This window comes from Poecilia formosa, unplaced genomic scaffold (assembly GCF_000485575.1).
Source record: "Poecilia formosa unplaced genomic scaffold, Poecilia_formosa-5.1.2 Scaffold561, whole genome shotgun sequence".
Taxonomy (NCBI): domain Eukaryota; kingdom Metazoa; phylum Chordata; class Actinopteri; order Cyprinodontiformes; family Poeciliidae; genus Poecilia; species Poecilia formosa.
In genome coordinates this window covers 168,861-183,590 of record NW_006800500.1, presented here as the reverse complement: position 1 = coordinate 183,590, position 14,730 = coordinate 168,861, and the positions used below count along the sequence as shown (strand labels likewise).

The following is a 14,730-nucleotide window of genomic DNA, read 5'->3' as shown; positions in this document are numbered from 1 at the left end:
GGTTCAGTTCAGTTTGGTTCAGTTCAGTTTGGTTCAGTTCAGTTTGGTTCAGTTCAGTTTGGTTCAGTTCAGTTTGGTTCAGTTTGGTTCGGTTCAGTTCAGTTCAGTCTGGTTCAGTTCAGTTCAGTTTGGTTCGGTTCAGTTTGGTTCGGTTCGGTTCAGTTCAGTTTGGTTCAGTTCAGTTCAGTTCAGTTTGGTTCGGTTCAATTTGGTTAAATTTAAAAACAGTTTTGAACCCAAAGGAAATTAAATTTAAGGTACAAAGATCTTCAAACTGGGAAACAGGAAATAAACATATGGTTCTGATAACCATATGATAACCGCCATGCTGGTACCCAAACTGGTACCAGCACGGCGTTTGGGTCGGCCGGCTCTGGTACCGGTACAGTGTGTGAGTCTGTAGGTTCTGACTGTGGTTCCGTCCTCCAGAACCTGTCGGAGGACCTGGCGGTCCGGCAGCTGTACGACTGTAACTGGATCGTGGTGAACTGCTCCAGTCCTGGGAACTACTTCCATGTTCTGAGGAGGCAGATCCTGCTGCCCTTCAGGAAGCCGGTACCGCCCACAGCCTTCACTTCCTATGTGGGCTTTTATTTTGAAAACTGACCTGTTCTGTTGGACTTCCTGTTTCTTCAGCTGATCGTTTTCACTCCCAAGTCTCTGCTGCGCCATCCTGACGCCCGCTCCAGCTTCGACGGCATGCTGCCCGGTAACGCCGCTGCCGCTCATGTTTCTGATGCTAGCAGCTAGCCGCTAGCCCGGGTTGCTCAGCCTGACCTTCGGCCTTCCTCCTCTTCCTCCCTGTGTGCAGGAACCCACTTCCAGAGGCTGATCCCGGACGACGGGCCGGCGGCGCAGCGGCCCGACGCCGTGAAGAGGCTGATCTTCTGCACTGGGAAGGTTTACTACGAGCTGACCAAAGAGAGGAAGAAGAGAGGCCTGGAGGAGACGGTGGCCATCAGCCGCATGGAGCAGGTACCAGGACCGGCCCGCTGTCCTCCAGCTGCCCCTCCAGTCTGACTGGGCCGTGTTCCACCGCCAGCATGCAGGCGGGTTATCACAGCAGAACTCGTAAAAATCAGTTTATCTGGGTTTGTAGCCGCGCTCTGAGACGGACCTGAAAGGTGAACGTGAACGCCTCAGCTCTGACGCCGCAGGATGCTCTGCAGTCTGCAATGTGAAATCTGTTTGGGATGCAGACAGGAACTCCAACCGGACCTCAGTAGACGGATCACACGGCGCAGCAGGAATGCTGGTGTTTCCTGGTGGCACCAGCAGGGGGCAGCAGGTGTTTCAATGCTGTTAAACAGCAGGATTTTTATTGATCTTTGATCAGAAAATAATGAATACATGTTTCTTTATTATTTAGTTTTTTCCAAGCTTTCCTCAACATAACTAAACATATGAACAAAAAAATACAACAAAATGAAAAATAGGAGGATGTCGTACAGTGAGCATGGAAATGAAGTTCAGGACCGTTTGCCACCAGACATGTTCCATATTTATCCCAGATGTTCAGTTCCTGCCTGATGTGGTGCTGTTTGTGTTTAAACTCCGAGTCTGAATGTTCAAAAATCCAAACAGGTCTCTTTAAATCCCTCTTTAAAGGAAGATTCCTGCAGTCTCAGCCAAATCAAATGAATAATAAACGTTTCCAGTTTTTGCTGAGCCAGCAGACGGTAAGCCCCGCCCCTCCCTCTGCCCTGCAGCTCTCCCCGTTCCCGTTCGACCAGGTGAAGGCGGAGTTTGAGCGTTTCCCCAACGCCGACCTGGTGTGGTGTCAGGAGGAGCACAAGAACCAGGGTTACTACGACTACGTGAAGCCGCGCATCAGGACCACCATCAACAAGGCCAAGAACGTCGGGTAAGCGCCGCGCCGCCTCGGCCAGAGCCGGAGCGCTGCCGGCTCTGACTCCGCCCCCTCTCTGTGCCTCAGGTACGCCGGCAGAGACCCGGCGGCGGCTCCGGCCACCGGAAACAAGAACACACACCTGGTGGAGCTGCGGCGCTTCCTGGACACGGCCTTTGACCTGGAGGCGTTCAGCGAGCAGTAGACCGCCGCACTGGACTCACACACACAGATAAACACACACACTCGCTCTGCAGCAGGGTTTATCGTTTCCTCGTCATGATTCATGCAGAATCGATCAGATTTATCCATAAATCCAGTAATTATTGAGTTGGAGTCGAAGCAGCAGAAACATTCGGGTTTCGGTTTGAAGTTTCCTCTGAAATCGGCTGATTTAACGTCGTCACAACAAACTCCACACACACACATCCCTCCGTCCACACACACACACACACACTCCAGCTGCAGATAACCGTCAGAGTGACGCCTCCCGTTTCCTCCACTCACTCAGAGGATCGGAGCTGCTTCTTCTTCTCCTGAATCGTTTTACTTTAGCTTTTAAGGCTCTTTAGCATCGTTAGCAGGGATCAGAGGGAGTTTGGTGGTGCTTCTCTTCTTTGTAATTAGTCACCATGGTAACGCCTATCACTGAGATTTTATCCTATTTTTCTGAGGGTATGTTTGGGATGAACCAACCACGCGCTGCTGATTTAGCCCCGCCCTCCCCGCGCCGGTCTGCGTTCATCTCGTGCCAAATTGCGCCGCCGTCAGTTTTTCTGTTTGGTCATTTTTCTGGTCGCAGCTGAACTGACAGTGGAAAACCGGAAGAATCGTCAGCAGAGGAGGAAGTCGGCTGCAGGTGGCGATCCGAGCTTCTGAGACACAAAGATTAAAAATCATTTATTTATTTTCATATTAGGGGATTGAAATCTGCTGCGTTGTTTTGCTTCATTCAATAAAGAAATCTGCTGAACAGACTGCCTGGTTTCAGGTTTTCATTTCATAGCAATGCTCTCTCAAACATTTGATCATTTTAAATATCAGTTTTAATCTTTGTTCACCTTTAAATCAGATGTTACCATGGAGATCTGAGCAGCAGGAGGCCTCTGCAGCGCCTCCCCTCTGCTTTGGAGGAACTGCAGCTCCTGGTTTATGAGCTGCTTCCTGTCGGAGCCTCTTTGCTTCTTTCTTATTAAACTGCACATCATCACGTTCACTGATGCATCTTTTGGAAATCTTTCAGATGGGGTCACTGTTGTTGGGTGGGGAACAGAGAGAGTTAAGGCCAGAAACACCCTGCAGGTGAAACAGTCGCCATGTCGTAACTCAGTGCTGCTTGTACTATAATCTGTGTGGCTGATAATTTCTCTCTTGTTGAGGCTCTTAAGTCAGCTAAGTTTGTTGCAGGGAAACGGTTACACCTGGAAATCAGCTGAGTTAAAGAGCTGATTCAAACTAAGACAGTTCATCAGGTGTTGTGGTTTTAAAGACCAACTCAGACTTGATCAAAGGGAGCATCACCGACCTCACTGCTGTGTGAAGGACTTTGGGTTCAGTACATTCATTCACACGATGTTTCACATCAGGCTGAAACTGGTCCAACTAAACCGTTAACGGTTTCTGTTGGCTTCAGCTGACTCGTCCTCAACAGTGAAATTAAACGTTATATGTACATCATCACTGAATGTCTGGGTTCATTTATCTCTTTATCTTTTTGTAAAAGTTGTTGAACATGTTTGGTTAAAATGATTTAAGGCAATGGAAACAAACTGTTTGAAAATGTAGGAATGTGCTTTTTATCTATTTTTTTCCTTATTTACTTGCATCCTAACCAGTAAAGCATCACAATCCTGTCAGTGAACAGCTGAGACTTTCAGGACCTAAAATAATTTTTCAACAGAAATAAGACCTTTTGTTTCATTAAAATGTCACTTTGTTGATTTATTAATGAGTAAATGTGAAGAAAATAATAATTTACAATGAAATTATTCTGAGTTTCCATAATCTTTGACTCCTGATGAGATTCTGGTGTAAAACGTTTGGACACCCCGATGAAAGGTTGATGAGGCCATCTAGTGGCCAAGACAGGAAACAGCAGCACGAACAGAAACGATCCGGTAGAACCGGAACCCGCTTGGTTCCTCCGGGTTCCGGTTCTGTTTATGACGTCCTAACATAAATCCATTCTCCTACATCTCTGACGTCATATCCGAGGGTCTGTATGAGCAGAACTGATGACGTGTTTGATTATTCCAAAATGACCATTTAATGCTCTTTATTTCTTTAATTTTATCATCTGTGATCAGACCAGAATAACGAGTCATTCTGATCAAATACAATCTATAAATCATCTATAACATGTTTAGATTTAATAAGCAGTACATCACGCAGTTTTTCCCTTCATTAAACCTTCATAAACCCTGATTTATGTTCAGCAAAGCCAAATCCAAACCTTCCTGGAGGATCCGCTCCGTCTCAGTTTAGTTACAGAAACAAAAGTTTCTCTAGTTGACAGCATAAAACATCAGAGCATCAAATTATACTGATAATTTTAATCTATAAAGAACTTTTAACATAAAATCACAAACTGTGTGAGAAACTTTCAGCAGGAGGAGTTAGAGACCCGAATGAGAGTAACGGATGTCTCTCCATGAACATCTTTAAACATCTTCATATTTCAGGAAATATTTAACTGACTACATGCCGATTGTCATCCATTTTCGTTCCACCCCAGTGGGGTCAGGAGGTGCCAGTCTGTCGCAGAGCAACACAGAGACAGACAGGACAACCTGACAGTCATGTTTTTGGACTGTGGGAGGCAGGAGCAGAACCCAGAGAAAAGGAGAACATGCAGAAAGATCCCGGGCTGGGAATCGAACCCAGGACCTTCTGGCAGCAAATGCTACCTACTGCACCACTGTGCAGCCCCATGCTGATCCTCCAAATGTAGACACAAACATGTCGGAATGTTTTCAGAGTCCTGCTTGATTGGAATAAAATAATATGTTTATATCTAAAAGCATAACTTCTTTGAATAAAAGTTTAAATTAATAAATGCTAGATGTTTTTTTCCCTTTTTGTATTGCGTCACAGAAAACAAATGTCCTGTCAACCAGATTTAGTGATTTAGTGACTCTGCTCCATTTACATACTGGCGCGGCAGTCGGTGCGCTTGGTGGGCGGGGTTTGGACTCCGCTCTAATTCCCTTTTTCAACTCCAAAATGAATCATGTTGTAAATTGACTGAACGTGCTGAAAAACATCCGGTTAGCAGCAGGTTACTGCTCTGATTCACCGTCCTCATGTTAAACCGGAGGAACTCCGCCCCTGTGGCTTTTAACCGGATCGTTCGCCAGCGGACTGCCAAGGAGCGAACCCCCACACCGTGAGCAGTGAACCAGAGAAGGAAACACTAGCCGCTGCTAACCTCCTCTCTGTGGTTAACCCTCGTTGTTCCGGTTCGTTTCTCTGGATTTCTGTGTGAACTCTCCTAGAGCTCCAGCGGATTGCGGTTCCTTCTGAGGCCGGATTATCAGCCGCAGAAACCGGCTACAGGCAGTGTGAACTGGCCGGAGCTGAATCTCTCGATCCCGGATCTTTACTGGATATATTCTCTGAACATTTTTGGATCTTTCAGGACGCCCCGCGTCTTCAGTTGGTGGGACCGTGAAGGCTCATCGGGCTCTCGGTTCTTGATGCCTCGGAGGCCCCGCGGAGCTCAGACTGCGGAGCCCCGGAGTAGGGCTCGGACACCGGGGAATTAAAGAAGGTATGTTCGCTGTGTGACAGGAGTTCTGCCGGCTCCTGGGTGTGTGTGATCGGAGTGTGTGAGGTGTGTGTCCCGTGGACTCGGGAGGTCTGCTCGATGGAGACTAACTGGGAGACCCTCAGTTGAAGGTTTCATGCTGGAGAATCTGCTGCTGCTAACCTATTAGCATTCCATTGTCACCGCTAGCTAGGCTGCCATGCTAACTGTAAAAATACAATAATTGTATGTAAAATATGTCAGGTTGAACGTATAAACAGATGTTAGTTGTGGATATTTAAACCACATAATTTCATGTAACATTTATCGGTCGTGAACTTCCGGTTGTTGTTGTTTTCCTGTTAGCATGCTAATGCTAATGTTAGCATGCTAGTCCTAGCTTCCCTCAAAATGTCTCCGGTGGCCGTCATTGTTCCTCGGGGGAGCCGGAGGCAGAGGGGCGGCTCACGGAGGAGACAGGGCCCGCTTTGGACACTTTTCTGTTTTCATTATTATTTAAACGGTTGTTACTAATAACATTAATGTGTCACGATCGCGCTGGCAGTGGGGTTGGTAGTTTAAAACCCGGGCAGTGGGGTTGGTAGTTTAAAACCCGTCCACAGAGCAGAGCAGAAATAAAATGAAATCAGCTTTTATTCTCCGTTATTACGTGGTGAAACAGCCCGCGCGTGGTTTCACACTCAGATACACCCACGGTCTGCTGTCTGCCTTCTGTTTCACAGAATAATATTGACCTCTGACCTTTACAGTGAAACATGTTGAGTGATTCCTGATGAGGCAGCCCAGGTTACCCAGCAGGAAACTAGTTAACAACCTTAGCTGGCCATGGAAACCAGCTAAGGACCACTAACCCGTAGCCATGGAAACCAGCTAAGGACCCTTAGCTATGGTTAGATATTCCTGCAGCCAGCGTTGCCATGGGAACGTTCCTATGTTGGAACCCGACAGGTTCTGGTCAGAGTGGATGGTCTTGCAATCCAGTTCTGAGGTTCTGTTGGACCTGCTGAAGGCCTGGTTCTGGTTCTGATGAGGCTTCAGTGAACACGGGTCAGGAGGTTCTGCTGAGGCCCGTGTCTTCCTGGTTTTACTGCAACATTTTTCCCTGAATATTCATCTAAATAATATTCTGGTTCTGACGAGAAGAACCTTGGGAAGCCGGAGAACTGGTTCTGATTTGTCGGAGCGGTTCTGGCCAGTCTGGGTGTTAACTACAGCTGGACCGGATCACAGGGTTGGTTTGTTTTAGGAGAACTAGGAAGACCCTTGTTTTTGTTTCCTGCTTCTCAGAGCTACTTCCTGTTTCCTGCTTCCTGCTTCCTGCGGTTCCACTCAGCAGAACTTTGATCTGTTGAACTGGTGGACCTGTTTGGCGGTGAAACTGGAAGCGGGTCGGATTCAGGTCCGGTCGGGTGACTCAGGTGAGTCAGCTGCAGGTGTGATCGGGCGGCGCCGGTTCTGCTGTTGGACCGGTTTTAACGTCGCTGTTCTGGTCAGAACCTCCCTGAGGAACATAAAGGTGATTGGACTGGACCGACGGGAGAACCAATCAGATGACTGCAGACAGAGACCATCAAAGATCCTGTGATTGAGGAGGTCTCACTCCTCCCACTGGTTCTGATCCGACTCCACCTGAAAACATCCTGCAGGGCGGCTTCCAGTTGAGCGCTGAATCACAGGGAGACTCAAGGATCAGGAACTTCCTGGAGGTGGAGCCTCCGTTGTTTACTTCCTGTCCTCAGCTTGCAGGTGAACAGGCTCACCTGGAGATCAGTTGATCTTCCAGGAACAAGGAAGAAATCAACCAAAACAGCTGATAGTTTCTCCAGATTGAGTTGATGCTACCAGTTAGCTTAGCTATCGCTGACAGGTTGAGCATCTAAAGCTTTTCCTCTGCCTACATCTCCCAGAATGCTGTGCGGTTCTGGATCAGAGTTCAGTGAAATATTCTATCAGACATATTGATTGATAGTAATCGTATGTCTATTGATTTATACATATTGTTATTGATTTATTGGTCAGCCCTACTTCCTGTTTTGTTTCTGTCATTTGATCTTAAATTAAAGAAGTTTAGTGAACTGACAGTAAAACTCTTTCCCGCTTTAGACAGAACTAACACTTTGATTCGTCGGTTTGTTCTCTAACTTCATATAAAGTCCTAACAGCAGATTAGTGTGAAATGTTTCTCCAAACCTTTATAAAGTGTATCATAACGGAACAACAGATTAATAATAATAATGTCTCACTGTTGATAATGAAACATTTATTACTTTATTTATTAGGCCAATAATTTTACACAGTTTGTGTTTTAAATATTTTATGAGGTTCTCAGTTTATGAGCCAAAATAATTCCTAAAAATGTAACTTAATTTATTCACTCTACTAGATTATCATTAATGGTTGTTATAATAGAATAATCTACTTTTTGTTACCAAAAATCATGAATTTTATTTAATTCCAGTTTATGGATTATTTAATTTATTTAGTAGATTATTTAATTTTAGTAAGTTCAGACATCTCATTAACCACAGGTTCTTTAACCCCTTAACTCTTGCCCCCTAAATCACCAAAAATGGCTGAAAAGGCAAACCCAAATGAAATCAGCTGCTGTTCTTGAACAATTTGGAGTACATGCAAAAGCTTGGTCTCTTTATGAAGAAGACAAGCTAAATTTTCCATTTTTGCTGCCAAAAATACTGTAAGTAGGTTGTAGCTATTACGTTTGTAACACAAAATAATAATAATAATTTTGCTTATTTCTTGTAAATACATATTGAGTGCTGAATGTATGGACTGGAAAATACAATAAATCTGTAGAATCAAGTATTCTGCTCATGGATTTCAAGATGGCACAAAAAGAAATGTCATTTTGGACATATTTATTTATGAGGATGTACAGGTGTTGTCCAAGTGTGTCATTTGGAGTCTCCATTTGGGGTCTCCAAATGGCACACTTGGACAACACCTGATATACATGCTTCAAATGACTGTAACTCCTCAGTGCTTCAACATACAGTCATCAATGAGGCTCTAATGAAAGATAATGACCAGAAGAATCCTCTGGTAAGGTAAGGTAATTTTATTTATATAGCACATTTTCAGCAACTAAGCAATTCTAAGTGCTTGAGATGATTTAAAAGGAAATAAAAACAAAATAACAAACAAAAAAGAGGAAAGGACACATTAGGGCAAATGGCAACATTCAGACAAAACAAAGACACGAGTGAAGGCGGTGACATCACAGGGCCATGAAACCAGGTTGCTCAGCCTCCCAGCAAAGTCTGATGAAGATGTTGTTATCCAGGAATGTCCTTGGGAGCTCTCAGCTCCACAGCTGCATGGATAACAGGAGGGGTGAGGAGGGAAGGAGCGTTATGTTTACATATCTTCAAGGAGATTAGAGATATGCAGCCCTTCCAAGGCCACACGGGGAAAGCCAATTCAGAAACAGAATGTCTTAGGTCAGGAAGATTATAAATTTCAATTTTCCCTAAAGTCTCTCTGATACATCTCAGTTCCAATCATCCAAATTAGTTTGGTCGTTCCACTGAGCCGAAACTAGCAACTTCTCCAAGATCGATTCCATCCCGTTAGTGAGTTTTAGAGTCCTCGTCTCTATCCACACCAACAGTCTGAGTGTTCGCTAGTTCGACCAGATCTGTCACAAAATTGTCGATAATATTATATATAAAATATATATTTGATCAGGATGATTTGTAACATTTTAACTTAAATTTACAGTAAAATGTTCAGTTCTGAGCCCTGAGGGACTCCACAGGTAAATATCAGCAGGTTGAACAGATTGTCTCTAAATGTTTTTATCGTAGCAGAAACTGGTTCTGGTTGGTGCTGAGCGGGCCCCAGGTGGCTGATGGGAAATGTAGTTTAACACGGCCTGTCTCTGTGTGCCAGGGTTCTGTTTGCTGGATCGGGCCGCCGGTTCCGTCTGCCATGAACCCTCTGAACCAGATGAAGAGCGGCCTGGGCCCCAATCCCCACAGGTAGGTCTGGTTTTGGTTCTGGTCTGAGCCCAGACTCGATCTAACGTATCCTGCTCTGGTTACCATGACAACGCTCTCCATCTCCACAGTGACGGGTCGTACCCCTACGACCCAGCCAGCTGGCAGCAGCCCCCCAACCAGCCCACCGGGTCCCTGTCAGTGGTCACCACCGTGTGGGGCGTCCCCAACCCGCCCGCCAGCCAGGTATGACATCATCAGGCATCTGTGACATCACCAGCAGGCGTCTGTGACATCACCAGGCCGGTCTGAGCTGTGTTTGTGTCCCCAGGGCCTGGGCGGAGGCGGGATGGGCCCCGGGGCCAGTGCAGCCGGGGGCCCCATGATGCAGGGCTCCGGGGGCCCTGGCATGTCAGGGGGCCCCGGATCCTACCTGGGCCAGCCGGGCTACGGGGAGCCGGGGAAGGGCTACCTGTACGGCAGGACCGGCGGGGGGTACGGAGGGGCCCCGGGGGGCTACTCGGGCAGGTGGGGCCCTCATTGATCGATTGATTGATTGATTTTTGGTTCCAGATCAGCAGTAACCCCCCTGCTGCGGTTCTGTCGTCCCCAGTTACCCCCCGGCCCCCGGAGGCTCCAGAGGCTCTGAGTTTACCCAGGCTGCTGCCGCCGCCGCCGTGGCCGCCGCCGCCGCTGCCACGGCAACCGCCACCGCCACGGCAACCGTAGCCGCCATCCAGGAGAAACAGAACCAGGAGATGAGCTACGGACAGGTGAGCGGGCCGAGGCGCCCCCTACTGGACGCTCCGGGTCACCAGAACCAAAGTTACTAAAGCTAGAAAAGGAAAAACATTTTTATTAACTGGAATAAATAAAAACTGTAACTAACTGGAGCTTTAATGTCTATAAAACTAAAACACACTGGAATACAGATATGATACGCTTTGTGTTTGTGTTTATAAATCCATTTTAGCATCTGAAACTGATGTTTACATCGGCTGCTCACGGCTCCTCCTGGTGCTTGCGCTAGGCCGCAAAATGGCGACAGCAAATGTGCAGCTGCTTGTTCAACGCCAATGAATCCATTTGTTGAAAATGTGAACATCTGTTCAGTCCAATCGACGTAAAATGATCAAAAACAACCAAACATAAACATAAAACCAATTAAAACTCAATAAACTAAAACTAAGCTACAATTAAAAAGCTAAACCTGTTAAAACCCTGAACAGAACCAGAGCTGGTTCTGCTGGTTCTGCGTGTTGAACCCGTTTCCTGTCCGTCTCAGATGGCGGCCCCCGGCTACAGCAGCCAGTTCATGGGCATGTCGGGCCCCCGCGGTCCCGGCCCCACCAGGGGCCCGCCCTCCATGGGCTCCATGTACGGCCCTGGGGCGGGCCAGCAGAGGGTTCCCCAGCACCCAAACTACGGCGCCGGCCCCCAGCAGGGACACATGCGGCCCCCACAGGGCCTGAAGCGGCCCTACAGCGCCGAGGTGAGACTGCATGACGAGCCGCCAGGTGGCTGGTTCTGTTGGTTCTGTTAGCTAACCCGGTTCTGTTGGCTAACTGACCCGGTTCTGTTGGCTAACGGACCCGGTTCTGTTGGTTCTGTTAGCTAACCCGGTTCTGTTGGCTAACTGACCCGGTTCTGTTGGTTCTGTTGGCTAACTGACCCGGTTCTGTTGGTTCTGTTGGTTCTGTTGGCTAACTGACCCGGTTCTGTTGGTTCTGTTGGTTCTGTTGGCTAACTGACCCGGTTCTGTTGGTTCTGTTGGCTAACTGACCCGGTTCTGTTGGTTCTGTTGGTTCTATTGGCTAACTGACCCGGTTCTGTTGGCTAACTGACCCGGTTCTGTTGGCTAACTGACCCGGTTCTGCTCCCAGTCGTTCCCAGGAATGTCCCAGCAGTACGGCGTTCCCTCTGGGGTCAGCGTGATGAGCGGCCCTGGAGGAGCCGGGGCCTCCGGTGGAGCCGGACCCGCGGGGCCCGGTCAGTACTCTGGACCCAACATGCAGTACCACCCAGGTACCGATCCTCCAGAACCGTTTTCAGTCGATTTGGACCGAAATGCAGAAGTTAAACCGGCTGGTCTTCCTCCTCAGGTCCTGGTGGTCCAGGCTCCGCCCCCCAGTGCTCTGGCTCCGCCCCCTCCTATAAGATGCCCCTCCCACAGTACCCGCCCTCCGGAGGTCCAAACTCCCAGTTCTACAAGGTGAGCTCCGGGTTTGATCCTCAGAACTGCTGGACCGGACCGGACCGCATGGCTAATACTGGGTTCTGTTCAGCAGGACCAGTTCAACGGCCAGACTGGAAACCTGAACGCTCTGCCAGCAGGGGGTGCCGCAGGCGGCTACAACGCCTTCAACCAGCAGGCAGGGGTGAGACGCTTCACACTGACCCAACCGTTCTGGTTCTGGTTCTGGTTCTGGACGTTTTTAGTTAAACAGCTGAAACTGAATCAGTGAATCTCTCAGGATTACAATGTCTATATTTTAATGAATTAGTTTAATCGATTTTAACACGATTTCCCAGATTTGAAGGATGGGTCCGGTGAATCCTTTACGGCCCGCCATATCCCATGATTCATTGCGGGTCCAAACCGGGCATTCAGGCAGCGCATCAATGGCGATGAAGAGCGAATAATTATTTTGCTATATTACACTTTAAATGACACAACGTGATTTGGAACAACGTTTTTAGGCGAGAATATAAACTTGTGTAAGTCTCAAATATCTGCTCGGTTCACCAAAACATAATCTGCTCTGACCTTTCCGGACCCGTCTGCTCCGCTGCGTTAACGGGCGCCGCAGGTCCGCTTCACCGGAGGAGAACGCCCGACTCCCGGCACATTGCTATAAAACTCCCGCTAGCTTTCCCCACTGGGTGGAGTTAAACACCCACGTTATTCAGACAGGTAATATTTAGTTGTAAAATGTTTGGTTTACTAAAGTATTTCCTTTATTCCTGAGCAAATCGGTTTGATTGATTCAAGTTAAGCCGTCAAACATACTAGGTTTATTTAACTGTAATGGCTTTCCTGGAGAGCATTATGTTTGAAAATGAATAATTTGCTTGTATTGATTCCTTGTAGAAAAATGCAGTACACGTTTGAACACTTTAGAATCCAACAGATAAACTTTTTATTTTTTACTATGGATCAGTCTTTACTGTAAAAGGTGAAGAAGAGTACAGAAACCATAAACACATGCCTGAAGAACAAACTTCGGCTCCGTTGTTTTTCTCCTCTCTGCTTCGCGCTGTCACGGTTGCTAGGCAACGTGAGTTACGCTGAGGTGGGGGCGGTCGGTGAAGCTACACCTGTCCGAATCCACTGCTTTTTTCTTCCGGTCGGCGTTTATTCGCGGTCTGTGAAGGATTCGGACATAGCTTATGTTTTAAAAAACATTCAAAGTTGACAGGAAATATGAAAATATGTGTGATGGGAAGACATTGATAAGAGACAAACGCACAAAAATGACAAACACAATAAAATACCACTAAGTTAATTTACATTTTATACATTTCAGTTAAATCCTAATTATTTAGTCAGCCAGTTGATCTTCAAACAGTTGATTGGTTTGGTTTAAGATTTATATCTCCAATAACTCCCACCTGCAGGGGGCAGCACTTCTGACAGTCTGTGATCGATGTGGAGAGAAGCAAAAACCGAGACATTTACCGCTTTGAACGAGCGCAGAGGACCGAACAAAACAAATTATCCCCGCTAATATTTCTAAAATTTGGAATGAATTCAGAAAAACACTCAGCTTGAGACTGGTTTCCATAGCAACAGATTTGATCCGGGTTGAGACAAAACCGTAGAGCCAAACCATCCGGTCCAGGTTTTAGAGGAACAGCACTCAACAGAGTCCGGGTAAAATCCGGTCTAGATGAACTGATCCGGTCTGGATGAACTGATCTGGTCTAAATGAACTGTTCTTTCTTCCCAGCCGGGTCGAGGGTTACCTGGTTACCCATCCTCTCCCGTCCCCGGAAACCCGACGCCGCCCATCACCCCCGGCAGCTCCATGGCTCCGCCCTACATGTCGCCTGGCAACACCGATGTAAAGCCGATGGCGTCTTCCTTCCTGCCGGACATCAAGCCCAACATGGCGGCCCTGGCGCCCCCTACAGGTAGACTCCGAGATCAGCTGATATGTCATTCAGGACGGTGCTCCAGCCGTCCTGAATAACTGTGATGTCACAGGAATGCTCAGATGTGTGACTTCCTGTTTATAGGTAACCCTAGTGACGACCTTCGGCTGACCTTCCCAGTGAGGGACGGCGTGGTTCTGGAGCCGTTCCGGCTGGAGCACAACCTGGCCGTCAGCAACCACGTGTTCCAGCTGCGCGAGTCCGTCTACAAGACGCTCATCATGAGGTATTGGCCCGGTTCTGGCCCGGTTCTGCCCCGGCTCTGACCCTGGTCTGGCCAAATTCTGACCCGGTTCTGTCTCCAGGCCCGACCTGGAGCTGCAGTTCAAGTGCTACCACCACGAGGACCGACAGATGAACACCAACTGGCCCGCCTCCGTCCAGGTCCGACCTCGCTGCCGGTCCTGCCCTCCCTCTGGACTCGGCGCTGCAGGCCAAAGGTTAACGGTGTATCTCCGTCCCTCAGGTCAGCGTCAACGCCACGCCGCTCACCATCAAGCGAGGAGACAACAAGACGTCCCATAAGCCGCTCTACCTGAAGCACGTCTGCCAGCCGGGCCGGAACACCATCCAGATCACCGTCACCGCCTGCTGCTGCGTAAGATCACCGATCAATACCCGCCGATCAGTAACTCAATGGGTTGAACGTTAACCCTTTCTAACCCACCAGATTCTAACACCTGATTTCACCTGCAGCTGCATTCCATGATGCTACTTCCTGTTAGCACGTTTATTACAAACAAGTTAGAAACGACAGAAATGGGAAAAAATCAATTAGACAAGAGAACCAAGTGTTTTTTGATATATGGGCCCCCCTGTGGCCCCCAGTCTAACAGCCCCCTCTCTCTGTGGCCCCCAGTCTAACGGCCCCCCCTGTGGCCCGCAGTCTAACGGCCCTCTTTCTCTGTGGCCCCCAGTGTCTGTGGCCCCCAGTCTAACGGCCCTCTCTGTCCCCAGTATCTCCCTGTGGACCCCAGTCTAACGGCCCTCTCTGTCCCCAGTCC

At 48.1% G+C, this 14,730-nt stretch overlaps 2 protein-coding genes across 3 annotated transcripts in view; both read left to right on the top strand.

The window, feature by feature from the left end:
* Nucleotides 1–2,827, top strand: part of ogdha (oxoglutarate dehydrogenase a) — a 27,014-nt gene extending 24,187 nt beyond the window's left edge. Inside the window, exons 21-25 of the mRNA XM_016665300.1 lie at nt 430–555; nt 637–709; nt 812–975; nt 1,710–1,864; nt 1,937–2,827. Coding sequence (XP_016520786.1) covers nt 430–555; nt 637–709; nt 812–975; nt 1,710–1,864; nt 1,937–2,054 — 636 coding nt within the window. The 3' untranslated portion in view covers nt 2,055–2,827. The remainder of the gene's footprint in view (nt 1–429; nt 556–636; nt 710–811; nt 976–1,709; nt 1,865–1,936) is intronic.
* Nucleotides 2,828–5,013: 2,186 nt separating this feature from the next.
* LOC103129636 (zinc finger MIZ domain-containing protein 2-like) overlaps nt 5,014–14,730 on the top strand; it is a 12,745-nt gene continuing 3,028 nt past the window's right edge. The window contains exons 1-13 of one of the 2 annotated variants that reach the window (XM_007540805.2): nt 5,014–5,618; nt 9,525–9,613; nt 9,703–9,817; nt 9,903–10,099; nt 10,185–10,344; nt 10,857–11,063; nt 11,455–11,596; nt 11,674–11,783; nt 11,860–11,949; nt 13,522–13,705; nt 13,811–13,952; nt 14,032–14,110; nt 14,193–14,324. In XM_007540805.2, coding sequence (XP_007540867.1) covers nt 9,564–9,613; nt 9,703–9,817; nt 9,903–10,099; nt 10,185–10,344; nt 10,857–11,063; nt 11,455–11,596; nt 11,674–11,783; nt 11,860–11,949; nt 13,522–13,705; nt 13,811–13,952; nt 14,032–14,110; nt 14,193–14,324 — 1,608 coding nt within the window. In that variant the 5' untranslated portion in view covers nt 5,014–5,618; nt 9,525–9,563. Of the gene's footprint in view, nt 5,619–9,524; nt 9,614–9,702; nt 9,818–9,902; nt 10,100–10,184; nt 10,345–10,856; nt 11,064–11,454; nt 11,597–11,673; nt 11,784–11,856; nt 11,950–13,521; nt 13,706–13,810; nt 13,953–14,031; nt 14,111–14,192; nt 14,325–14,730 lie in introns of both variants that reach the window. The other variant, XM_007540804.2, reaches the window with a different exon arrangement.